This window comes from Protopterus annectens, chromosome 7.part0 (assembly GCF_019279795.1).
Source record: "Protopterus annectens isolate FY-2018-M chromosome 7.part0, PAN1.0, whole genome shotgun sequence".
Classification (NCBI taxonomy): Eukaryota; Metazoa; Chordata; order Ceratodontiformes; family Protopteridae; genus Protopterus; species Protopterus annectens.
In genome coordinates, this window is record NC_056739.1 from 1,464,887,112 (window position 1) to 1,464,913,954 (window position 26,843).

Here is a 26,843-nt window from a genome sequence, read left to right on the forward strand (position 1 = left end):
GCTCAGCTTGAGTGAGGAGTTTGTTTTTGAGTAGATATTTCAGTAATTGTTGGTGAATACACCTTTCCAAGATGTTGGGTAATGGAGATAGAATTCATATTGGATGGATGGAAATTAGATAAGTCTGTGGCATGTCCTCCTTTATGGGTTGGTGGTGGTTGATATTTTTTCCATGTTTTTGGGACTGTACCTTCTGAAAGTGATCTGTTAGGATGCTTATTAGATACGCAACTGAATCAGCTGTGTGTGTTAGGTGTTTGGGTGAGAGGTTGTCAGCTGATGTGGAGCTGGGTTTAATTTGAGCAGGAGCTTTCTAATTGTGTGCGTGGGTGTGTTCTGAAAGGAGAAAGTATTGTTGGTATTACTTTATTGTTGTAGTTGTGGGTTTGGTCAGTAGTAGGAAGAGTTGAGTTATTTAGGTATGAGTGTAAATTTGGGTTGGGGTGTCCTGAGTTAGTTTGGAAGATGAGTAGGTCTAATATGGATTTTATGAAGTAATTGCTGAATTCTTCTGTTATTTGTGATTGGGGGGTATTGGGTGAAGGGGAATGATCCTTTAGTTTACTGGGTTGAGAAAGGTAGGTAGTGTCTGAATTTTGTGAGGTTGTATTTATATTGTAGCTGGAGGTTTGAGAAGTAGTTTTTATGTTTATCTAGCAATTTAGTAACTTTAAAAGAAAACTACTTTGAAGGATGAGACACGGAAGCAATAAAAACAATTTTAACTAACAGGTTAGTGCTTTAGCACATAGCACTGATGCTTCTTCAGACAAACAAAATTAAAACTACAAATACTCTACAATGATCATTGAGTTAATTTCTAATTATTGTATTTAAAGTGTTGTACTTTTAATTCCTTCACACTAGTGTTCTTTCTTTTATATACTTGGTTGTGTATAAGGATATTCATTCGCAGTGGACCACCTTTTCTTAAGTAATTTTGTTGCATACTGTTATAAAAGCTTAGCTATTTTGCTGGGTCCTCTTTTTCTATTTTTCCCAAGTTGTGTTGTTTCATGAGTTCAAGGCAATTAGCTGTTAAACATGTTTTTTTTGTTTTCTTTATTTTTATTCATAAAGGAACGAGACTATCAATTATTTTCTGGAAGGATATATTGAAATATGTCATTGTTGAGGGGTAAGATTTTTAAGGGTGTCCAGTTAATGAAAGATGATGTACTGAGAGGGTTTGTTGGTTAAGTCTAGTAGTGTTTGACTGTTTTTACCATGCGTTTGCTAGGAGGGTGGGTGGTGTGTCTGATTTGCAAAAGCCAGGAGATGGTCGCTTAGTGAGACTGTGAGTGTACCTGAGGAGGAGTAATTCGAGGGGTGACATGCAAGAATCCAGTCTAAGGTAGAGTGGCTAGTGAAGTACTTGTAAACCTGGTTGGTTCAGTGGTTAGTTGTTTAAAACCGTACAGGTTAATACTTGTGGTGAAGGAGTCTGAAGTGTTGGCCAATTTATGTTCATGTCACCTAGGATAACTGTTTCGACCTTGATTTCAGTACTCCAAGACAGTACATCTTCCAGGGCTGGTATATTGTTTCTGGGAGGGATGTAGACTATGATGATGCAGTTTTTTTTAGAGTCAAGTTTTCTGCATTTTGGAATTTGGGTGTTATTGTGGGGGGTGTAGAGTTTTGAGTATGGAGGAATAAAGGAGGGCTATTCCTCCACCTTTTTTGGTCTGTGCAGTTTGTGTATTGCAAAGTTGGGAGGTGTAATTTCAGTATCTTTTATGTTGTGATTCTGTCAAGGCTGGTATATCTGGCTTATTTTGATCTGTCCAAGCTTGTAAGGTGGTTATTTTATTGCATATGCTTCTTAGGTTATGGTAAATAGACTTGGGTTTTTAGAGTGAGTTTGTGCGTTTGGTCTGGGGTTTGGGTGTTTTGTCGCCACTCTGTTGTAATTTGTAAATTAGATAAGAATATAGTGAGTTATACTATACTTGGGTTTGAGTTTGGGATTTAGGGCAATGAAGTGGGGTCTGATGGTAGAAGTGGTTTTTGATTTGGTGTTTGGGTAGTAGGGGAAAGGGTAATAAAATAGTTGGAAGAAATATTTTAGTAGCTTTATTTTCAGGGTATGTTGGGGGATGTTGTGCAAGAGTTTGCTGTGACTGTTATTTGTGAGTGTTGCGGCTAAACATGCTAGCGCAGTAAATAAGATGGAGGATGAGAGTAAATGAATATTTGAGTAGTAGTACATGGTGTGTGGGAGGGTAAATATAGTTTAGCTACATTTGTTTGGTTTGAGTTTATCCTATGGGAATGGATACATTTGAGATTGTGCTGATACTTTGGTGGGAAGTAGTCTGATTGGTTGGGAGTTGATTGTGGGTGGGGTTTCTTCAAGTATAAGCTTGTGGATCTGGTGGGATGAGTGGGGAGTGGAGGGAGCCCGAGCAATGCAAGGGCTAATGGAGTGGGATGAACCTCAAGGCAGACTGCTGAGAAACTCCAGAAACCATCAGTATGGGTATCATGCCACAGGTAAGAGCCATTATTAGTAAACTGCCAAAACTAGGGGTTCACCAAATAGTTGCATATAGTATTTGCTTTAGGGGATTATATGCTTAGTTTAGGCAGTGGGTTACCTTGGAGTAGTTAACTGCGGAAATATGTTTCCAGTATTTGTTTTTAGCCCCAAGCAAGTAATCCAGAAATCAATCACTTTAAAGTAGGGGATTGGGAGGGGGAGTATACTAGTTATGGTGTTCCCATTAGTGTGTGTGCCACAGCCTTTTTATGGTTAAAATAGAGTAGCAGAGTCAAAATATAGTCTGTTTCTTTACTTTAACAGATGTGATTGAAGTATAAAGTATGTACAACGCTTTATTATCAGTTGTCCACTTGAGTTGCGATCTTCTGCTATAGTAAGAGTTTAAGGAAACCAGACCATGGGGTTGAGTTTGTATTTACATGAAAATGTCTGCAACTGCTTTAGTTCGTAAGTGGTGCTTTGTTTTGGGTTATTTTTTAGTACGTTTCAGTATTGTCATTTGTTTGTTTCAAATGATTTGCTCATTAGAGATGTTTGTCATAGCAATGGTTCTATCATACAGAGTAATGGATTGCCTAGGAAATAAATAAGGCTGAGTTTCAGTAATGGCTTGGGGGCTGGAAAAGCAGCTAGTCAAGGAATGATGGTGCTAATGCTCTTCAGTCATCCTGAAAAATGACTTCTCTGATTCCCTACAGAAACTATTCAATATCAACCCCAGAACAGGTTTCATGATGAATGAATGGAGAACATTCACAATTGTTAACTTGCAAAAGTGTGGTGCTTCAAGCGGGCCAGGTAAATGTAGACAAATAAGCCCTGACTAATCTCATCTGTAAGGCCATGGGAAAGGTTTATTCATCATCAGCCCCCATTTCCCATTTTCTACATGGGGCAGGATATCATGTTAATTTTTTCTGTCTCTCTATTCAATGCCACATACCTGCCTTCTTCAACACTCGTACCTGATTGTCGCAGATATTCTCTGTCCCATCCACCTCTTTGGACATGCTGATTTCCTGTTACCTTATTCCTGTCTGTCCCAGGTAATCTTCAACAGATTATTTTCTCTTTTTCTGCACGTGTCTGAACCACCTTAATCTGTTCTGTTGATTTTTTTTCTGCAGTTGGAGCTGCTTTGGCTTCTGCTCTTGTGTCCTCATTTCTTCATCTGTCTCACAAAGTGCATCCTACCACCCTTCTCAGACGCTTCATTTCCATTACCTCTAGCTTCTTCATCTTTCTGTCTTTACTGCCCATGTTTCTGTACCATACAGTAGTACTGGTCATACCACTGTCTTGTGCACCTTACTTTTAACTTTGGCATTCGTCCGTCATTCACTACACCTGAGAATGATTTGCTATTAAAATTTCGAACGGCACTCCGTCGACTGCACTATAGTCTAACACGGAAGTTCGAAAATGATAATTGCGAAGTCAAAAAAACAATTTAGGAATGGGTTTTAACATGGATCGAGGTAGGGGAGATGTTTGTAGTTCAGAATAATACTGAACACCTACCTCGACCCATGTTAAAACCATTCCTAGATTGATTTTTTGACTTAGACATTCAACGTTTTCGAACTTCCGTTGCCAACTATAGCACAGTCGACGGAGTGCCCTTCGAAATTTTAATAGTAAACCCTGAGAATCTATGCCAGTTGGCTGCAGCCCCTCTAATTCTAGCTTTGATGTCTTCATTCAGACTTGCCTTCTCTTCAACCCTGCCCCCCCCCCCAGAAACTTGAAGCTATTAACCTGTTCAACTGTCTTCACTTTTATTTCAGTTCTCAACTTCTGATTTCCCCAATTTGATTTCCATTACTATCACATTTATCTGTGCTTAGTTTCATCTCGTGTGCCTTCAATTTTGCATTCCATTCCCTTATCCTTTGCTGAAGTTCTTGCTCCGAGTCTGCCTGTAATGCCATGTAGTCTGCATACAGCAGCTTTGTTGATCTGACCCTCCGACGTGTTTGCCAACATAGCCTATCACCAGAATGAACAGCAGTGAGCTTGAAGCTGTACCCTTTTGCATACCCACTCCCAGTGGGAACCCCTCTGTGAGACCGAACACTGTTCATACTTCAGTCATTGGGTCGTACATAGCCTGCACTAATTCTACCAGTGTTTTTTCCAAGTCTACACATGCCCAGTTGGACTCCTTCCTCACTTATAGCTTCTTCTCAACTATCTATCCCACTGTAAACATTTGGTCAGTTGTGCTACATCTTGATCTGAATCAGAAATGCTCATTTTCAGTTTTGCATTCTACTACTCTACATATCTGTTTCAGTCACCCTCTCCACAGCTTTAATGCAGTGACAGGAGTTTGAAGCCTCTGTACTGCCCAGAGTTGTGGGTGTCTCCTTTTTTGTACACTGGCACACGTATGCTTATTCTCCAGTCATCTGGGATGCACCTTGGAAAGATTCATTATGGAATTAATATACAAGTGTATAGGTACCCTACAAACTCCAACCCAGTTCAGGTTTGTAGAGGATGAGTTTATGCCTACTTAACCTGGGTGACTTCATTGAAAAACCTACTGAAGAAATGGGTAAAGGCAAAACAATGCACACCACATAATTATGCCTCACAAAGGTGTATGACACACCTCACTTGCTGGTATCCTGGATAATTCTCCCAGGTAAATGTCAGTCCTTACACAACTCATTGAGTAGCAATGTGGTGTACCAGTAAAGCTTAGGAATCGAGTGACTGGCTATACCTCCTCAAGAAGAAATATGACTAGTAGTGTATCCCAGGGTTCATTCCTTGGACCACTCCTCTTAGGCATTTACTTTTCCTGAGGTCATAGCTAATGCAAAGGATTTGTGGCTGACCAAGTTTGCAGATGACAGCAGACATGGCGCCATCCTAAACTCCACAGTGGACAGCAAGATACTTCAAGAGGGCCTGTCTCAAACAAATAGTTGGTGTCAAAACTAAATGGCAGGAAGTGTATAATCATGTCCTTCAGCAAACGTGACTTCTTTAACTATCACCTTGATAGCACACCCCTGAAATTGATACTGTAGTTGGGGATCAAGGAACCTGTGTCAACAATGAACTGTTCTTTGACCTTCACATATCCACTTTTGTAAGGAATTCCTTCATTGCCCATCTTAAATCTAAAGGTGTTGCTTCCATATCCAGGGATGTAATAGGTTCCCCTGTTCTTGATGCATGTTAAGCCAGTAGCGGAATATATTGCCTGTTTCAGTATGCATCTGTCCAAACACTTGTCATAACTAGAATTACCACAGTGCTTTCTCACTAGAAAGTTAAGGGCCTGTATTGTAAAATCTATGCATACCATTTTAAAGAAATGTTCCACTTCTCAGTTGTTATGCAGACTACTGAGAGGTGTCTGCCTCTCTCTCCAGTTTAGCACCCTTTTCCCTGGTGGAAAGAGGAAACATGAAAATATTACGACATGTCCTTATTTGGCTCTTCTCTGGGTTATTTGTATTCAAAATAATAGTTAAAAACTACCATGGGAATGCAAGGCTAGGCTTAAAATCAGTTGCCTAGTAAGAACCTATGGGAGTGAAGTCCTTACTGGCTTATCTATCCTGAGTGTATGGGTTCTGGTTGATCCTCAGCATTCAAACTGTTTGCATAGTACTGAAATGTGGCCATGAATATTTGAGCTTAGTATGTTCAAAGTGGGTGACCATTAGCCCTTATTGCATTTGGTGGGTCATATGCTTTTACATGGGAAGGGAGTGAGCAGGCTTGTGGTGACATGGGCGCTGAATAAGCCATTGAAGTAGGGTTTGGGTTTAATTGTAAATGCTGTGCTTTCAATCTCCATTGACTTCTACAATCGACTTTTACTGTGGGAACTCACAAGTAGCAGGGAAATAAAGTGAACATAGAATTTGTTGAGAGAAGCTTTGTGATCAGGAGGCACAGAGGCAAAAATATCACAGAAAACAGAAGATGTTCTTCATCTCACATTGCTGCAGTCCTTACACTTGGGTAGTCCGCTGTCCTCGGTCGGCCCGAATATCAAAGTATAAGGCTGACGTCGGTCAAGGTGCATTTGACTGACATCAGGACGTCAGGGTACAAATGCGCATGACCGACGTCATATCCTCAGTCTTTTTTGCCACATGGTCCGATGCAGAAGCAGCGTTGCAAGTGCCGGTTGGCGTTCTGAAATTGTTCGATTTCGGAGTTTCAGACAGAGTCAAAGTTGGCTAAGTACCCGTTGGGAATATTTTAGTTTTTCTTGCCTCAGTGGTTTACGGATGTCAGAAAAAGTGAATAATTGGATTTCTTGTGGGAAACAGATACCGCATAGAGACTACCATACTTTGTGTATTCCTTCTTTAGCGCCTGAGCACCGCCTTCTTCGGTGTGGCTCTTGTGCTAGATTCAATACGTGGACTATTAAGAGAAGATTAGATTGTGCCAGGTTAGTCTTCGGAAGCGGTGCAATTATAAAATGCCGTCTGATACTCCGGCGCCCGCTTCTTGAAGAAGCGCAAGGACAAAGCAGTTAAACCTAGGCTAGAGGAACCGTCAGTACCGGACGCCGGTTCTTTAGAGGTGTCGGTGGAGCCGGTGGTTCCACCGGAGGTTTCTTTGGGATCCCAGGGAGAGACTTTGTTATTGCAGGATGTGGCCTCTCAGGAGGCAGGCCAGGCTGATGGGGCTTCTCAGGTTACTATACTCCCCTCCCTGCCTAGGGTGGTTAGGCCCTCTCCTTCTGTTTCCAAGGCTTCTCCCAGGGGCAGGCCAGGTTTAGCTTCAGTTGGTGTTACCCCTAGCTCTTCAGGAACTGTGCCCAAGAAGCATATGCTTAAAATGGCAGAAGATTTGATTACTTTGATTAGGGGTTCTATGCCCCCTCCTGATAAGAGACCTAGGGTGGAGCATGAGCTGGGGGGTTTTGAGCAAGCTTCAGATGTTTCAGAGTCTTCGGCTGAAGACTTGCAGGAGTACTCTCCTTATTCTGATTCTGATGTGGATGATTCTCCTCCTTCTGCTTCTCCTCCTGAGGATTTTTCTTTTTCAGAAACTCTTCATTCCATGAGGGAGCATTTTAAGTGGGAAGGTCAGGACTTCTCTGATTCCAGGAAAAGGCTTAGGGAATTTTTGTTTTTACCCCAGCATAGGCCTTTGGCTATACCTCCTGTTTTGGATGTAGTGGAAGATGTTTTTACAGAGGCTTCTCTTAATCCTGATTCTTTGCCTCCTGCTCCTGTTAAACCGGATAAGTATTACAGGGTGCCTGAAGCTCATAAGTATCTTTTTAAGAGTCCTAGGGCGGACCCAGAAACTGTTAGCCTGGGGCCTAAAGGTGTTAAGGCTTCTGTTGTTAAGAATCCGGTTCCTGCAGACAAAGAGGCCAGGGCCTTGGATAGATGGGGAAAGAAAGTTTATACTTCTTCCACTCTTGCTATGAGGGCTTTGAATTGCCAGTTTCACATGTTGAAATACCAAAACTATCTCCTTTCACAATTGAAGTCTAAGGTTGATGCTCTGGCAGAAGGTATTGATTGTAAAGAGTTGCAAGATTTAGTACATGTTTCTGAACAGGTGGGTAAGCATTCTTTGCAATGTGGTTTTGATGCTGTACAGGCCTCGTCTAGGGTGGCTGCCACTGGGTCAGTTCTTCGCAGGCACGCCTGGCTGAGGGATCAAAATTTATCTGAACATGTTAAAACAAGGATTTTAGATGCTCCTTTACAATCTGACGTGTTGTTTGGTCCTCCTGTTGAGGCAGTTTTAAAGAAAATGGAAGACAAGGCTAAGTCTATGCAGACTGTTAAAGATTTTTGCAGGTCCAGCCTCCAAAGTTTAGTAGAAATTGGCCTACTAAGGGGTGGGCGTATCCTTCTTATGATTCCCAGTCTAGGGGTAGATCTAGGCGTGGTAGGGGCAGAGCTCAGGGCTCTTTCAGGCCTAGAACAGGGAGTTCTCCTGCACAGTCTTGGTGAGGGCAGGGGTCAGTCCTTTCGTAAACAGACCCAATGACCTACCTTTTCAGCTGCCAGAGCCTTCTCGTCTGGCAGCACCTTTGGGAGGAAGGTTGGCACTTTTCAAAGAAAATTGGAGTTTAATTACCCAAGACAGATGGGTATTGGATATCATACACCACGGTTACAGGTTTTATTTCCATACCTTGCCTCCTTTCAAAGGCATGCCAGACGTTCCTCCTCAACAAAGAATAGAGGCTCACAAGCAAGTTTCTCTGTTACTCCAAATAGGGGCCATACAGCCGGTCCCTATGCCAGAAGTGGGCCTAGGGTTTTATTCTCGCCTGTTCCTAGTACCAAAGAAGGGGAACACGTGGAGACCAATTTTGGATTTATCTACCCTCAACACTTATCTGGACATTCCCAAGTTCAAAATGTTGACGTTACAGCAGCTTTTACCTCTGCTGGGCAAAGATCATTGGATGGTAACTTTGGATCTCAAGGAGGCTTACCTTCATGTTCCTATCAGACTAAGTTGCAGGAAGTATCTGCGTTTTCGAGCTGGGACTTCTCACTATCAGTTCTCTGCATTGCCCTTTGGCTTATCTACTGCCCAGAGTGTTCACGAAAGTTCTGGCTCCAGTGATAGCTTTCTTCAGGCTAAAAGGAATACAGATCTATCCTTATTTGGACGACTGCCTGATTCTGGCTCAAGGAAGGAAGAGCTTCTTCATCATTTGGAATATGTGATAGCAGTGCTAAGATGCCTGGGGTATTCTGTGAGCGAAATAAAGTCCAGTCTAGTACCCTCTCAGGACATGTGCTTTCTGGGTGTGAGACTGAATACAGCATCCCAGATGGCCTTTTAACCCCGGACAAACAAAAGTCTATCCCTTTACTTCCATCAACTATCTCATCAGTCCGGGCTGACTGCAAGGACAGTCCTTCAAGCCTTAGGGTTCATGGCATCTTGTATTCTGGTGCTTCCCAATGCCAAACTGCATATGAGGAAGCTGCAATGGTATCTCAAAATGTATGGACACAGCACTGCCAGGATCTGGACACTGTCATTCAAATAATACCTTGCATTCAAAAGGAATTTTTGTGGTGGGCTCAGGAATGTCACCTAAACAAGGGACTCTCTGTGACCCGGCCAGAGGAGAGTCAGATTTTAACGACAGATGCCTCAGACAAAGCTTGGGGAGCTCATCTAAATGGAAAGTGGATACAAGACAAGTGGCCTGCCAGACTACAACATCTACATATTAACCTGAAGGAGATGTTAGCAGTCCAGTTTGCATTAATAGCTTTCAAGGAGTTACTTCTTCCAGGGCAGGTGTTGATTCTAACAGACAACACAACTGTCATGTGGTACATCAACAAGCAAGGGGGAACGCATTCTTATCCTCTATGCAGGCAAGCAATGATTTTGTGGGAGACTGCTCTCAGTTTACAGCTCAATCTTCAGGCAAGGTTTCTGCCAGGAGCACAGAACTCCTTAGCAGATGTGTTGAGCAGGCGAATTATGGATCCCCACGAGTGGAAATTGGATCCTCATGTATTTCAGAAATTGACAGTGTCATGGGGAACTCCAGACATAGATCTGTTCGCTTCTCCACTAAACCATCAGCTGCCAAAGTTTTGCACGAAAAGGTTTCATCCCACAGCTTGGAGAGTGGATGCTCTTTCTTTCAATTGGAGCAATCTTCATGTGTATGCCTTTCCACCTCTGCCTCTCCTCCCAAAGGTACTTCTAAAGGTCAGACAGGACAAGCCAAGGATGATTTTAATAGCTCCAGATTGGCCCCGACAGCACTGGTACCCATTACTGAGAAGTCTAGTACGGAAGCCTCCATGGCCTTTGCCTTCGTTTCCACACCTGTTGTCACAGGAGGACAGCCATTTGCTCAATGTCAAGCTTCACTCTCTGCACCTAACAGCCTGGCATATTCTGTTTTGAACCATAGTGGGCCTCCACTTCCTCAGCAAGTTTTGAATGTTATTTTGGAAGCTAGAAGGCCTAGTACAAGGAAAGTGTACGCAGATAAATGGAAGAGATTTTTATTTTGGAGTGCAGCAAAGATTTTGATGTTTCTGGGCCTAATTTGAGTGTGGCTCTTCAATATCTTACTGAGTTACTGGACAAAGGTTTGTCTTTCTCTTCTATTAAGGTTCATGCTGCAGCAATTTCGGCTCACTATGATTGTGACCCACCATTGTTTTCTCATCCTTTGTTCAAGCAATTTCTTAGAGGGCAAAGAATATAAGACCCCCACGAAAAGCTCCTGCTCCTGCTTGGGATCTCAATTTTGTGTTGGAGAAACTCACTCTACAACCTTTTGAGCCTGCAGCTACTTCTGAGTTGAAATATTTATCATGGAAGACTGCTTTTTTGTTGGCCATTACCTCTGCAAGAAGGGTTTCTGAATTGCTGGCCCTTATGGCGGTTGAGCCTTTCTTGATTTTCCATAAGGATAGGGTATCTTTACGTACTAATCCTTCCTTTATGCCTAAAGTGGTTTCTAGTGTGGCTTTAAACCAAACTATTCATTTGCCTACTTTTTATGCAAATCCCCAAAATAAGGGGAAAAGATTTTGCACACTTTAGATGTACACAGGCAGTTGCGATATTATTTGGACAGAACTAAAGGGTTCAGGCAGTCTCAGCAGTTATTTGTTTCTTTTGCTTTGGGTTCTCAGGGCAAGCCTGTGTCAAAACAAACTATTTCTAAGTGGATTGGGTTTTGCATTGCTTTCTGTTATTCCCATCATGGCAAGGAGATTCCAGCTGGGATTAGGCCTCATTCCACTAGGGCTACTGCCACTTGACAGCCTTTTGAGGGAGTGGCAACCAAGGATATTTTGGAGGCAGCTACTTGGAGTTCAGTGCATACTTTCTCTAGGCATTATCACCTACCACTTTACTCTAAATCCAGGGCTGGTTTTGCCACTGCTGTTTTGCAGGGCATTTTGGCAGCTCCTGCTTCCTTGTAGTTTGGCCATCCTCCCTTACCTCTGCTTTGGGATTCTACCCAAGTGTAAGGACTGCAGCAATGTGAGATGAAGAACATAGTACAGTTTTGTACCTACCATAAATGTAGATGTTCAAGATCCACATTGCTGCAGTCCAATACCCTCCCTCCGTCCCCTCTGTAGTTAGAGGTGGTTGTGTGGGTTGGGTTGTAAATATTGTGTATATTGTATATATTGTACAGATAACTAGTGCAGGGGTGGTTGGTTGTTTGTTTGCTGTCTTTTGGTTTTGACCTTTATGTTTAGGGTCTTCTGACATCTGGGGCAAGAAAAGACTGAGGATATGACGTCGGTCATGCGCATTTGTACCCTGACGTCCTGATGTCAGTCAAATGCGCCTTGACCGACGTCAGCCTTATACTTTGATATTCGGGCCGACCGAGGACAGCGGACTACCCAAGTGTAAGGACTGCAGCAATGTGGATCTTCGAACATCTACATTTATGGTAGGTACAAAACTGTACTTTTTTTTTCCTTTAGGAGTCTCAAATGATTTAGCTTGGATATTAAAAAGTGTAAATCATGTTGTAGCTTAACTTTGTCCATTACATGGTAATTGGTAAAAGTTCATCGTGTTTCACTATTGCAGTCCTAACCAAAGGGTTATCCAGCTCCCGATAGCTCTTTATCAGCCAGAATACCAAAGGTAAGTAAATATGACATCGGCTGTCATCGGTTGTAAGGGATGTCCGTATGTCCGATAGAAAAGGAGGCAGGCGACATCACTTCCTCAGTCTTCCCTGCCGCAAAGCCCAAAGCAGAAGCATTTTTGCATGAATGCAGGTCGGCAGTTTACCTTTTTGGTTTCCAACTACAAAGATTAAGTCAATTACATTGAAGTACACCGTTGGGGATCCTCTTTTCTTGCCTTAACGAATGTCAAAGTCAGTAATTGTCTTACCTGTGGAAAGCAGATTCCCCGTAGAGATTTTCATTCTTATTGTATTATTTGTTTAGGCCTTGACCACAATGTTCCTAATCGTGATCTCTGTGCTTCCTTTAAGCCGTGTACTATTCGTTGTCGGGCTAAGCTTTTAGCTAAGCATTTTGGAGTCTGGCCTAAGTTTTTCGATATGGCATCCACTAGACTTCAGGCTTCGGATACCCCTAAGAAGGACAAGGACCACAACAGGCTTCAGAAGGTTAAGTCTTCAGATAAGGTGGTCGTTAGTCCTGTGGTAGCCAGTGAGACACCTTTGCAGCCCCTACAGTCCGTGGATTTTCAACTGCAGGCCTCTGTTGAGACCATTTCAGCATCCCTCAGGCCTCCGGCTTCCATTTTGTTTTCTGACCTTCCACCTGTTGCCTCTTCAGCTGGATCCGGAGCCGCTAGGCTGGCTCTAGTGTCAGAGGCCTCTGTTATTTGTTCGGACAGAAAGCTCATACCAACAACCTCTGCCACTACGGCGGTTGCCAGGCCTCCCGAGACCTTCAGACTTGCAGGTAAATCTTCCAGTCGTAAGCCTGTGAAGAAAAAGGCTCCAGTTTCCTCTTGTTCCCCTCATTCTCAAATGGTTAAAATGGCTGATGACCTTTTGTCTCTTATTAGGGGGTTTATAGCCTCCTCCTTCAAAAAGGGGTAAGGATGTGTCTCCAGAGGCTTTGTCGTATTACGGTTCTGATACTTCTAGCATTTCTGCTGATGAAGAGGAAATATCTCAGTTTTTTTCTCCTTTTGAGGATTCAGATGCAGAGGAATCCATTCCTTCTGCTTCTCCTCCAGAGGATTTCTCTTTTGGTGATACTTTGAGTACTCTCAGGGAGCATTTTAAATGGGAAAGTCAGGATTATCCCCAATCTAAGAAAAGGATCAGGGAGTTTTTGGATTTGCCTCAGCATAAGCCTCTAGCTATTCCCCCAGTGTTGGAAGTGGTGGTTGATATTTTTCTGTAAAATTCCTAGACTTCAAATTCAGTTCCTCCTGCTCCCAGGAAACCTGACCAGTACTTTGGAGTCCCTGATTCTCATTTGTTTCTTTTTAGGAATCCACTAGCTGACCCAGAGGTTATTTCTCAAGGGCCTAAAGGAGTTAAGGCCACTGTTGCCAAGAATCCTGTTCTGACAGGGAATCTAGGAACCTAGATAGGTGGGGTAAAAAAGGTTATACCTCTGCCACTCTTGCTATTAGGTCTACTAATTGCTTTTTTCATATGCTTAAGTATCAGCAGCACACCTTGGAAGCTAAGTCAATGATGGAAAGTGTACTTCTCTTGGCAGAGAGTAAGGATATGCAGGATTTGCTGAATTCTGCCAGTTTTGTCAATAAACATTCCTTACTTTGTAGTTTTGACATTATAGAAGCCTCCTGCAGGGCTAGAGCTGATCTGTTCTCGGCATGCTTGGCTCGGGGAGCAGCCTTTTCCAGAGCCTGTCGAGTCTAAGCTTTTGGATGTACCTTTGCATAAAGACAGTCTCTCTGACAGCAAAGCAGAGGAAGTGCTCAAAAAGATGGAGGATAAGGCCAAGTCTATGCAAACAGTTAGACTTTCTGCATATTCACCCTCCTTGCTTCAACAGGAATTACCCTTCTAAGAGTTGGATGTTTCCTGATGCCAGCAGACAGAACCGCTCTAGGACTAGAGGTTACAAATCTTCTAGGGGTAGGGGGCTACCCCTCAAAGGTCTAAGCGTTGGCATGCTTCCACTTGCAAGGCGAGCAGTTCTAAGCCTACATCTCAATCCAAACATTCTCAGCGACTCTGTCCAACTTCTGCCTGTTCCTGCTTGCCCTGAAAATACTTTAGGGGGAAAGTTGGCCTTTTTTGCAAATGTTTGGGCCACCATCACAGACAACAAATGGGTACTCAGAACTGTATCCCTAGGTCATTGGTTTTCTTTCTACACCTTTCCAGTACCCAAAGGATTCCCAGATGCTCCCCCAAACCAAAGGGCAGAAGTAGAAAAGCAAATTTTGATTGTTACATCTGGGGGCAATAGAATCCGTTCCTGCTCAGCAGGTAGGCCAGGGCTTCTATTACAGACTTTTCATAGTTCCAAAAAAATAAGGCACCGGGCATCCTATCCTAGATCTATCCATTCTGAACTCTTTCTTGGTAATTCCAAAGTTCAAAATGCTCACTCTGCATCATTTGCTGCCAATGTTAGACAAGGACTACTGGCTAGTAACTTTGCATCTCAAAGAAACTTATCTGCACATCTGATCAGGGTAAGCTGCAAGCAGTACCTTCATTTCAGAGTGGGCAAGCAACATTATCAATTCTATGCACTGCCCTTTGGCTTATCTACTGCTCCCAGAGTTTTCACGAAGTGTGTAGCTCCAGTCATTGCTTTTTGCAGGCAGAAGAAAATTCAGATTTATCCTCACTTGGACGACTGTCTAATTCAAGCAAATTCTCAAGAACAGCTGTTAAAGGATCTGGAATTTGTAAAGACTCCTCTCTCTCCTCTGGGTTACACTCTCAACATGGAAAAATCAAAAATGGTGCCATCCAAGGAGATAACATTCTTGGGAGCAAGTCTAAACACAGCCACCCAGATGATGCATCTCACCCAGGGGAAGCAGGCAACTTTCAGTTTACTTCAAGGATTTGGCAAGCCTGTCCCAGCTCTCTGCAAGGAAATACCTGCAAGCCCTGGGATACATGGCCTCTTGCATTCTCATGATTCCATATGCATGATTGCATATGAGGAAATTGCATGGTACCTCAAGAACCTTTGGTGTCGGCACACACAGGACCTGGATATAATTCCTCTGCTTCCTGCTAAAGTTAGAGATGTGATGCTCAACATTTAATAGCTAAATGTATAGAAAGAGGAGATAAAATTGTGACATTGTCACTCAGTGGGGAAGTTGCTTGGAGCATCTGTATTCCTGTGGAAGTTGGAAGGGAAGAAAATGTTTAACATTTAGCTTAAGTGTGGGGAGAACTAGCATTTTGGAAGAAAGTTGCTATGGCTATATTACTTAAACAGAGAAAATATCCTTTGGACCCCACTTCATAGACCCGTTTGAATTTTAAGCTTTAGTAATGTTTGTTTATATTAGCTAGGTAAATGGCAAAGACTTTGCCAAAGTTTATATGCATTGATGTATTTGTGGAGGGAAGGCAAACATTTGACAAAATGAATAGTAGGAGGTTAATCCATCGGGAAGCACTGTATAAGAAAATGCTTCCACTCTTGTGGATCCTGATATAGAAAAGGCATTCAGTAGTCCTCTGGGATTTTGAGTGGGGTAACTGTAGCATTTGTGTTCCTTGATAGTATAGAGGGATTATTTAAGGGGGCATATATAAAGGGTTACAGGCTGGAATTGAAGTGGGAGGTTCCTTTCTAGCAAGTTGGTTGAGCAGAGGAAGCAGGAGGGAGTGCCTTTCCTCCTCTAATTTGTTTTGCATTTAGCCATTGGCAAAAAAAGACTCCCAAATTCAAGGGTACAACTGTTGTACTCAGAAAAAGTTGGCTTTATTCTTCAGTGATATTTTGTACTTGATAAATCAAGAAGAGGACATTTCACTGTACCTACATATGAACTCACTCAGCAATACTTGTATGTATACAGACCTAAGATGAAGCATTCAAGTGTATGGTGTAAAAAAGATTTATACCAAGTATGTACGTGTATGAAGAGAATAAACAAGAGAATACAAAATTTGAATAGCTGGATGCTATTGATTTGGAGAGTAAGGTACAAGCAGTGAATGTATTTTAATCAACCAGGTAGAAACTGGACACCAACAGAGTTTAGGATTCCCTGATCTGAAGGGATACTTGAGAGGTGCGCATAAGACTAATATACCCAACACAATCCCAAGGTTACAAATCCGTGGATGGGAAGGATGATTAAACAGGGAGAGTATGAGAACTACAGCAAGCACAGGATTTTGGATGCACTCCCTTAATAAGGATGACAGCAATGACAGAGAACATTATATTAAAGTTGCAGAAAGTATTCTAATAACTAAGCCAACATGAAAATGGAGAGAGGAGATTTTGCTAATAGGAATTACTGCAAGCATTGAATTAGACGAGGCAGGAATGGGCTGGAATTTACTGGAGAAAATTAGCAAAGAAACCAAAGCATTGTGAGCAAGTAACTGGAGAGGGACAGGTAATGAGTGGGGTGAAGCCAAGATGGTCTCAAGGTTAGAGATGGTCTTCTCTATCAGGGATTGGTAAAAGTATTGGCAAAGAAGTTAAGTGGAGTGCTAAGGGAAAAGACGGTCACATGGAGTTTGGAACAGAAGTTGCTGTTAAAGGGTTTTATCAGTAAGGCACATAAAATATTGTATAACTATAAAAATCAATCCGATGTGGTCAGCAAACACTGGAAGGAGAGAATGGAAAGGCAATCACAGAACAATAAGAGGACATTGGGATGGCTCCCAAGAGTCTAGGAAAAAAAGTCCAGGAGGATTAGCATTTTTCCTTGGAAATGCTTGCGTAGGTATTTTTGTACTCCAGACATGGAGTGTTTTTTTTTTTCTAGCTAGAAATACTGGAGGTGAGATGAGACGGGGAGAGGTAATTGGGACATTTTTTTTTTGGGGGGGGGGGGGGATGTAATGAGGCAGATTTAAAAAATTCCCTATATAGTGGTTTGTCAAAAGTGTTGGAAGAAGAAAGGGTTTTAATTTGCTAACTGATTCTGTTCAGCTTTGATATAGGATCTGAATTGCCCAAATACAGTAAGGCCTTACAAAGTTTAGTGTTGGCTGGCAAAAAAGCAATTATTAGAAGGTAGAAATCAGTCTAGGCGAGCTGTATTTGAAGTACTGAACATTGTAAATGAGGTAAAAGAACTGCAGATTGTATCTTAAGACAAGGTAAGGCAGCACACCACATAGAAAAGGAATTTATGGGATCAGTACATGCGAAATAATGCTCAGGTGGGGAAGCGAGGTTCAAGTGAAGGCAGGATTTGTGTAATCTGTTGTATTGGAGTAAATGTTGAAATGGAACCATATCTGTAGTGCATGAAAATGAAAAATGTTTGCTTCAGTTAGTTTTTGTCTGCCTTTGACACTGTGCACCACAAGATTTAATAAAGTGAATGTTTTTAGAAAGATAAAAAAAATTCCTTTGCTACATAGAGGAATTAGTGTGTAGCCCACCTGAGACGGGGCAACATTGTCTGGTACCTCCTGAAAAAAGCTTTGACTTGTTTGGGTTATCAACTTTTATAAGTGAAAAGGAGGGTTATGAAACAGGCTTAGACTACCAGAGATTAATGCTGTGAGGACAGAAGGGAAGTGATGAAATGCAGATATGAACAACCTTAGTAAAAACTAGGGGTTAAGCAATGGACTGCAGACGTTTGAGATTTCAAAGCTGCAGAACTGAGGTGCATTCACAGACATTTATGAAGCAAGTATTCATAATGACTTGTATGCATAAAGGTTGTTTATTTTCTGTGTACATTCCTTTTCAAGCATGACTTCAAGAATTTTGTTGTAAGGTGGAGGAAATTTCTGTATTGGTTCTCATTTCTATTTCTTTGCATATTTTTAATTGCCGCCAAGTTGATATTCATCTTGGTAACCCTATGGATAGTTGTCAATTTCTTTTCATATGCCGTAAGGAATTGTGGCACATATCAGTGAGTATTGTAAAATTCAGAGCTTTCAAAACTTGGGTATCAATGGAATTGGAATATCTTCAAATTGAACCATTATGAAAATTCTTGCAGTAGTGGTTGTCAACTGTATCCACCTCTCTCCATATTTGATTCCAAAGTTTTAGCATTGTGAGTGATGTATTTAGTGGGAGGCTTGGAAAGGTTCCTGCCTTCCAAAGCTTTAATGCAGTTTCTTCTTACCTCAGTATTTATTAGTCTGTTAGGCCTTTGACAGATCATTTACCTGTAGCATTTGTGTTCACTACATCATAAGGTTTAGAAAATATGCTTTAGTAACTAGTTTTGCTATTAAAGATTACTGCATTTTTTCATGGAAGAATGTTACTGTTTTTGTTTTGTAGAAGCTGTATGTAGATCATGTTTTGAAAAGGAAATGGCATTTGGGAGGAGAAGCAGGATAGATGCACTGGTATGACATTTTGCCATCCCATAATTCAAGGCCTTTAGATATGCAAAGAATGATGACACTTGTCATGCTCAAACAAGACATTGTCTTGCTGTAGGTCCTTCAGATTACACGTCCTTAGGCATCAGGTGAAATACAGTAGATGCTATGCATCTAAAACTGATGGAACATAGCAAATTTGGCAAACTGATTCCCACATTACAGCATACCTTCTCATACCCACCAAAGATGTGTTGGAGGTAGAGTTCTCTGTAAATCCATCTAAAGAGAAACAACTGTAGCTAGTAAACGTGAGAGTGAAAAATGGATGCAAAAAAAAGGAAATGTGTAGTGTAACGGTGGTTGCTGTTTTCCTTGCACCTCTCTGTGGTTTGGAATACTTAGAAATGAATAGCAAACAGACATAGGAGACTTCAGGGACCGCACTTTAATAGAAACGTTAAGAACTTTTGTCCTAGTATCTGGACTTCATCAAAACTAAAACCATTTAGGCCACAGACTTTTATGCATTCAAATTGCATGGTCCATATAATAAATATACCTATTAACAAGTCATAATTGGATACAATTAAATGAGTTTCACTTAATTGAACCACCTATTCCATCAACCCCAATACAACAGAAAGCAAAACCCATCAAATTTCATCAATCCTTAAACATAAATACTGACCATGTAGAAAATTAAAAATCACAATCATCTTTTTTTGGCTGTTCCCGTTAGGGTTGCCACAGCAGATCACCTGTTTCCATTTCTTCCTGTCCTCTGCATCTTGCTCTATCACACCAACCACCTGCATGTCCTCTCTCACCACATCCATAAACCTTATCTTAGGCCTTCCTCTTTTCCTGTTACCTGGTAGCTTCATCCTTAGCACCTTTTTCCCAATATACTCAGCATCCCTCCTCAGCACATGTCCATACCAACGTAATTGTGCCTCTCTGGCTTCGTCTCCAAACCTTCCAACCTGGGCTGACCCTCTAATATACTTATTTCTAATCCTGTCCACCCTCGTCACACCCAGTGCAAATATTAACATCTTTAATTCTGCCACATCCAGCTCAAACTCCTGCCTTTTTGTCAGTGCCACTGTCTCCAACCCATATAACATAGCTGGTCTCACTACCCTCTTGAAGATCCTCCCTTTCACTCTTACAGGTACTCGTCTGTCACAAATCACTCCTGACACACTTCTCCACCCACTCCATCCTGCCTGTATTCTCTTCTTCACCTCTCTTCCACACTCACTGTTACTCTGAACTATTGACCCCAAGTATTTAAAGTCATCCACCTTCGCCACCTCTACTCCTTGCATCCACACCATTCTTCTGTCCTCCCTCTCATTCACACACATATATTCTGTCATAGTCCTGCTGACCTTCATTCCTCTTCTCTCTAGAGCATATCTCCATCTCTCCAGGGTCATCTCCACCTGTTCCCTACTCTCACTACAGATCACAATGTCATCTGCAAACATCATAGTCAACGGGGACTCCTGTCTGATCTCGTCTGTCAACCTGTCCATCACCATTGCAAATAAGAAAGGGCTCAGAGCTGATCCTTGATGTAACCCCACCTCCACCTTAAATGCATCTGTCACTCCCACCGCAGACCTCACCACGGTCACACTACCCTCGTACATATCCTGTACCACTCTTAACACACTTTTCTGACACTCCTGACTTCCTCATACAATACCACAACTCCTCTCTAGGCACCCTGTCATATGCTTTCTCTAAGTCTACAAAAAAACAATTCAACTCCTTCCGACATTCTCTGCACTTCTCCATCAACACTCTGAGCAAAGATCGCATCTGTAGTGCTCTTTCCTGGCATGAAACCATACTGCTGATCACTAATCATCACGTCCCTTCTTAACCTTGCTTCCACTACTCTTTCCCATAACTTCATGCTGTGACTGATCAATTTAATCCCTCTGTAGTTACTACAGCTCTGCACATCACCCTTACTCTTAAAAATTGGTACCATAACACTTTCTCCATTCCTCAGGCATCCTCTCACTTTTCAAGATTTCATTAAACAATCTGTTTAAAAACTCCACTGCCATTTCACCTAAACACCTCCATGCTTCCACAAGTATGTCATCTGGGCCAACAGCCTTTCCATTCTTCATTCTCTTCATAGCTATCCTTACTTCCTCCTTGCTAATCCATTGCACTTCATGATTCACTATCCCTACATCATCCAACCTTCTCTCCCTCTCATTCTCTTCATTCATCAACCCCTCAAAGTACTCTTTCCAATCTCCTCAACACACTCTCCTCGCTTGTGAGTATGTTTCCCTCATTATCCTTTATCACCTTTACCTGCTGCACATCTTTCCTTGCTCGGTCCCTCTGTCTACAGGTCCTTTTCTCCCCCCTTAGTGTCCAACCTTTCATACACCCCTTCATATGCCTTAGCCTTCGCCACCTCTCTCTTTGCCATGCACCTCATCTCCTTATACTCCTGTCTACTTTCTTCATCTCTCTGACAATCCCACTTCTTCTTTGCCAACCTCTTTCTCTGTGTACTTTCCTGTACTACTACATTCCACCACCATGTCTCCTTGTCATCCTTCCACTGTCCAGATGCGATACCAAGCACTTTTCTAGCCGTCTCCCTTACTAGCTCTGCTGTAGTTACCCAGCTATTTGGTAACTCTTCACTGCCATCCAGTGCCTGCCTTAACTCATCCCTGAACTCCACCTCACAATTACCCTTTTTCATTTTCCACCATTTGATCCTTGGTGCTGCCCTCACACTCCTCCTCTTCTTGATAACCAACGTCATCCTACAAACCACTATCCTATGCTGCCTAACTACACTTTCTCCAGTCACCACTTTACAGTCTCCATTCTCCTTCAAACTGGCCCGCCTACATAAGATATAATCCACCTGTATGCATCTTCCTCCACTCTTGTACGTCACCCTATGCTCCTCCCTCTTGTTAAAATACATATTCACCACAGCCATGTCCATCTTTTTCGCAAAATCCACTACCATCTGACCTTCTGCATTCCTTTAACACCATACCTACCCATCACTTCCTCATCCCCTCTGTTCCCTTCACCAACATGCCCATTGAAATCTGCTCCAATCACCACTCTCTCACCCTTGGGTACAGTCATCACCACTTCATCCAATTCACTCCAAAATTTTTCTTTCTCATCCATTGCACACCCAACTTGTGGAGCATACGGACTAACAACATTCATCATTACACCATCAATTTCCAGCTTCATAAACATCACTCTATCTGACACTCTTTTCACCTCCAAAACCCTCTCAGCATACTGTTCCCTCAGAATAACCCCTATGCCATTTCTCCAACCATCCACACCATGATAAAACAATTTGAACCTACCTCCGATACACCTAGCCTTACTCCCCTTCCATCTGGTCTCTTGCACACACAATATACCAACCTTCCTTCTGTCCATCATATCAGCTAGCTCCCTCCCTATACCAGTCATACTGCCAACATTCAAAGTTTCAACCCTCACTACCACAGTCCTAGCATTTCTCCTCTCTTCCTGTCTTCGGCCATGTCTTCCGCCTCTTCTCCTCCTTCGGCCAACAGTAGCCCAATTTCCGCCAGCACCCTGTAGGCTAACCGTACTGGTGGCATTCATTGTTAACCTGGGCCTCGACCTATCCGGTATAAAAATCTTTCTTGGTGTCTGCATGAAATGTTTTGGTGAAGTTTTACGCCGGATGCCTTTCCTGACGCAACCCTCCCCATTTATCCGGGCTTGGGACCAGCACAAAGAAATGCACTGGCTTGTGCATTCCCAGTGGCTGAGTTAAAAATCACAATATATAATTTAAATATAAAAATCCTAGAAGTCATAAAATATAGATGTAAAATGTACACAAATTTGTGTTATAAAAGCTGCTTTTAATCACAGGGCACTGGAAATTGAAGTCGCGTCATTAAGCCATGAATCCATAGCTGAGTTTGGTACTAAGCTGCCATTTAAGCACCATTAACTTCAAAACATCCTTCTCTACCCCAACAGCCAGTGTTAACTTGGTCAGTGAAGCAAACCTTAAAACTGTGACTATTAGTACTACGGTGCCTGAATACTGCGTTATGGTTCTCCTCCTTCCTTATGTCATACTGGTGATAAATCCTCGCTTTAAAAGGTTGTGTTTTACCAATATAAACATTTACACATTGGCACTGTGCAACATAAACTACTCCAGTACTAAAAAAAATCTGTGCCTAATTTATGCCTGACCATCCTATACCCATGAGTACTGAATATAGACCCTTCCTTTATGTACCTACATTGGCCACATTTAATCATGTTACACGTACTTTCAGACTGTCTTGTTCTCACTAAGAGACTTGAAACATCTGTCTTTCTTGTACACCACTCTTAAGTAACACCCTGTCATTTTTAAGTGGCCCTGTTTAATGGCAAAAATGTTCCAATTCTTATAAATTTTCTCTGTCTCTAAAATCAGCATTATAGGTTAATGTCATAACTTACTAAATCCCCCCTGGTTATCAACAGGGGCCTTGTTTAAACCCATACTGTGCACCCACCCCTAAGAGGGGTAAAAAAATTCCCTTTTTCTCTTTGGTATAACCTCCTGATAGATCTCATTCAACAACCTGATCGGGTACCCACAAACCTCAAACATTCTCTTCAATTTGTCACATTCCTGGATAAATCTGTCTTCCTGAGAGATCATTTGACCAGTGATCTTTTCCTGGTAGTCTAGGTGCCAACTACTGTAATATAATAGAGGGTTATGTTGTTGATTTCCTGTACAGACTTTATTCAAAACATGACTTATTTCTGTTTTTGACTGAAATATCTGAATAGTTTAGTTCCTCACTAGAATAATTATAGCAAGCTCTAAAAAAAAAAATCTGTTTAAGAATGCAGAAATTCAAAAAAATCCTATTTATCCACTGTTTCTGTCCAGAACATTACAGTATCACACACGGACCTTCCATACAAAGACCAACAATTTCTGAAATGTGAAGGGAAGACAAAGTTTTCCTTCCAATAGGCCATAATAACATTGGCAAATGTAGGTCACATGAAGCTGCCATCGCTACCCCTGAAAATTGTGTAAGTAACTTTTCTGAAAACCTGGATTTATGGGATGGATAAGGTCGTGATTGATCCAGTTGCCTGACTGTATCAGGCACCAGATGGAGCTGGTGTGGGTGAGGAAAATTGAAGAAGCTTTGCCTCCTTACCTTCCTTCAGAGTGGGGGACATCGGTTGGGGCACACTGTCAGCTTGTATAATCCCTGTTGCAGACAAGCAATCAACTGTATGTGCTAGTATTTGGGGTAGGTTATGTTCACCTCACACAGGTGTGGACATGCACCTCAAAGCCCATTGCACACTAATTGCCTTGGATGCTGGCGATTATGTGCAGTGGCCTGACAGGGTTTAAGTGCAAAAAAAAAAAAACTTTTTGCAAGCATGAAAGCATGACACCCTCATTCCTGGTTCACCTGATGCTTGTACCCCAGGACTAGTGAGAGTAAATGGATTAATGTGGTGGCCGGCAGGGAGAGACCATGGTTAGTAGAAGGAGAGCAAAATGAGCGGACAAAGTGTGACCTTGTCCTGTCACCTTAAAACAAGGTGTTGCACTGCATGTAAACTTTAAACAATACCTTAATCAGAAAAACATATTGCATCTTAAGAACTTCTAGTATGTTTGTGAGAAACATTGAAAAATCGATAAATATTCACAATACCACACGACAGATGTCCATTCTTGTCCCTAAAAATAAATGGGTTAAAATATCCTCATCCAAACCTATTGATACTCAAAGTCTGCTGTCATAAATTTTCATTCTAGTCCCAGTGTTGATGACACCAGCTTTTTAACTTTCATTCTATTCATCTTGTGAAATGTATATTTTTCACTACTCCAGAACTGATTTCTTGACTAACATGATTGCTGATTTCAGTCAGGTTTAACTGCAGATACTTGTAAATTGTATTTGAATTTGTATGTTAAAAAGTCCTTTATAAAAAAATATCTGGCTATTGTACTTCATGTTGATGACTGTATTAACAGGCATTTATGTTCCTTCAATATAGGTGAAAATTGCTTACATCAACTTTCTCAACCATTGCTATGTTGACACAGAAGTAGAAATGAAGGAGATATATACCAGCAATCATATGTGGAAACTATTTGAGAACTTTCTTGTCGACATTTGCAGGGTGAGCCTTGTGTTTTTTTTTTTTTTTAATCGTGGCTCATTCTAACAACTCTGTTTACAGTTTAGAGCTTCAGATAGCGTACAGTAAATGTTTTAAATATATATGGAAGTCATAAGGTATTCAAAAATCTACTGATAGGATGAAACAATTCCTTTGGAAAATTAAGAAGTCTTTTTGTTTGCAAATCTTTGACCATGATGTATCACCGATATATAAAACTGTGATCTTTAGAAGCATTAAATTAGAAATCCTTGTAAAATTCACCAAATAGCACATGCTTTTCTTATTAGTGTTATTCAATCTTGGATTTTTTTTTTTCTGAATTTTTCTTTAGGTAATGAAAGATTAATTTGTGTACTTCACTTTTTGACAATTTCTTACTCTCATAAAGTCTCGAATAAAGAGACGCATCTTATCTGAAACAAAAATTCTGTCATCCTTTTTCTCTTCCTTAACCATTCATTCCCTTATTACATAATCCCAGCCAGGACCCTCGTTTATGCCAGAACATTGTTGTACTCCTAATTCTTTATGTAACTCCTCTTACTTCAGTTTCAGCTTGACCTTGTGGGAACGTAACTGGATTCACAAGTTCCGCTAGCATTACAGCAATCACATCTCCTTTTTAATAATTTGACACCCACTTACCATGTTCCCTTCTGAAGGCAAGAGTCCTGTTTATTCACCCCCTTAGTTTTTGTCTTGATTATGTATGCCATGACTTGGGAGGTACTGTTTATTGTAGCAGCCAGATACATTTTTCATTATTTGTCCACACAGTATAGTTGGCATAAATACATTCCTTACATCTCTGCAGTAGCTTCTTTAAAAATCATGTTCAACTTTTTGTTGTAATTATGCTATCATGTAAAGTGGGCATTCATAGGTTCATAGTTATTTACTGTCCTAATGACCACAAGGGCCTTTTTAAGCCTAGCCATGCATCCCAAATATTTGACAATTTCTGATGCCCTTTATAAGTGTAAGCATGGGCCTGGAAAATGAACCATTTATAGGTTACCTATGTGCATTAAGAGACATAGGTGCCAAACCAAGGATAAACTTCCAGTTTCCCATCCAGTTGTCCAAGTTGCACTTGAATTGGGTTAGGGAGGAACTCTGTTTCACATGGATGGGTAGTCTATGGGATGCATACCTCTCTCTTTGACAGGTCCTATTTATATCACAGGCAATGTTTAAATCTTTAGAACGGATAATTCTGGTGCTGTTTGTTTTGTGCATCTGCAGGAGTTTCATCAGAGTGGTGGTCTGATAATGCCTTGTATGCTAGACATAGATCTTCCCTCAAAAGCCTGTAGTAGACAGAATTACAGGGATAGAGCCTTGAGGCGGTCTACATAGGACATTTTACTTATGCCTTGTATTCTTTTATTGAGGAACCGCTGAACGTTCCAGTTGTTGGATATGCCTTGGTTAGGTATGTACAAAGGGGGCATTGTACTCAATGATAAGTCTAATGAATGCTGAATACACTGGAACAATGACTTCCTTGGACATGGATGCCATATCTTTGCGCAACATAGAATGATTTCCTCACCACTGAAGATGTGATGGTCAAAGGCTAGATTACTGTCCATGTCCCCATGTCCCTGACTACTGGGTCTACTTGAGTGTGTTGTGGGATGTATTGTCTTTCTTGGCATTTAGTTTTAGACCACGGCTTTGACACAAGTTGTTTGTGTCAGCCCCTCCTGGAGAGTATTTGTCAGTGTAAGATGTCCTTCGTGTTTCACTGTTGCAGTCATTACATTTGGGTAATCCTGCTGGCAGGTTGCCCTCAGTCGACCTGAATTCCAAAGTCTTGGGTCCTGCGTCGGTTGCCGTCGCCCCTTCCCTGACATCAGGTCATCAGGGGTATAAAAGATGCAGCTGATGCCATTTTCTTCAGTCTTTCTTGCCGAGCAGTGCCCGAAGCAGAAGCAGTAAGTGTCGGTTGGTCGACTCCTGAGATTTTCGTTCTCGAATTTCAGATTCAAAGTCTTCATTAAAAGCTAAGTACCCCATTGGGGAAATGTTTTTCTTGCTCCAGACCGATGTCAGAAAGTTAATTGCATTTCTTGTGGGAAGCAAATACCTCATAAGGACTTTCATTCTTACTGTATTCCTTGCCTAGGCCCTGACCACAACGTTTCTAGTTGT

The 26,843-nt window shown here is 41.7% G+C and overlaps 1 protein-coding gene across 1 annotated transcript in view; it reads left to right on the forward strand.

Moving 5' to 3' along the window:
* ITPR1 (inositol 1,4,5-trisphosphate receptor type 1) overlaps positions 1-26,843 on the forward strand; it is a 2,510,606-nt gene that overhangs the window by 1,227,086 nt on the left and 1,256,677 nt on the right. Inside the window, exon 30 of the mRNA XM_044076407.1 lies at positions 24,558-24,683. Coding sequence (XP_043932342.1) covers positions 24,558-24,683 — 126 coding nt within the window. The remainder of the gene's footprint in view (positions 1-24,557; positions 24,684-26,843) is intronic.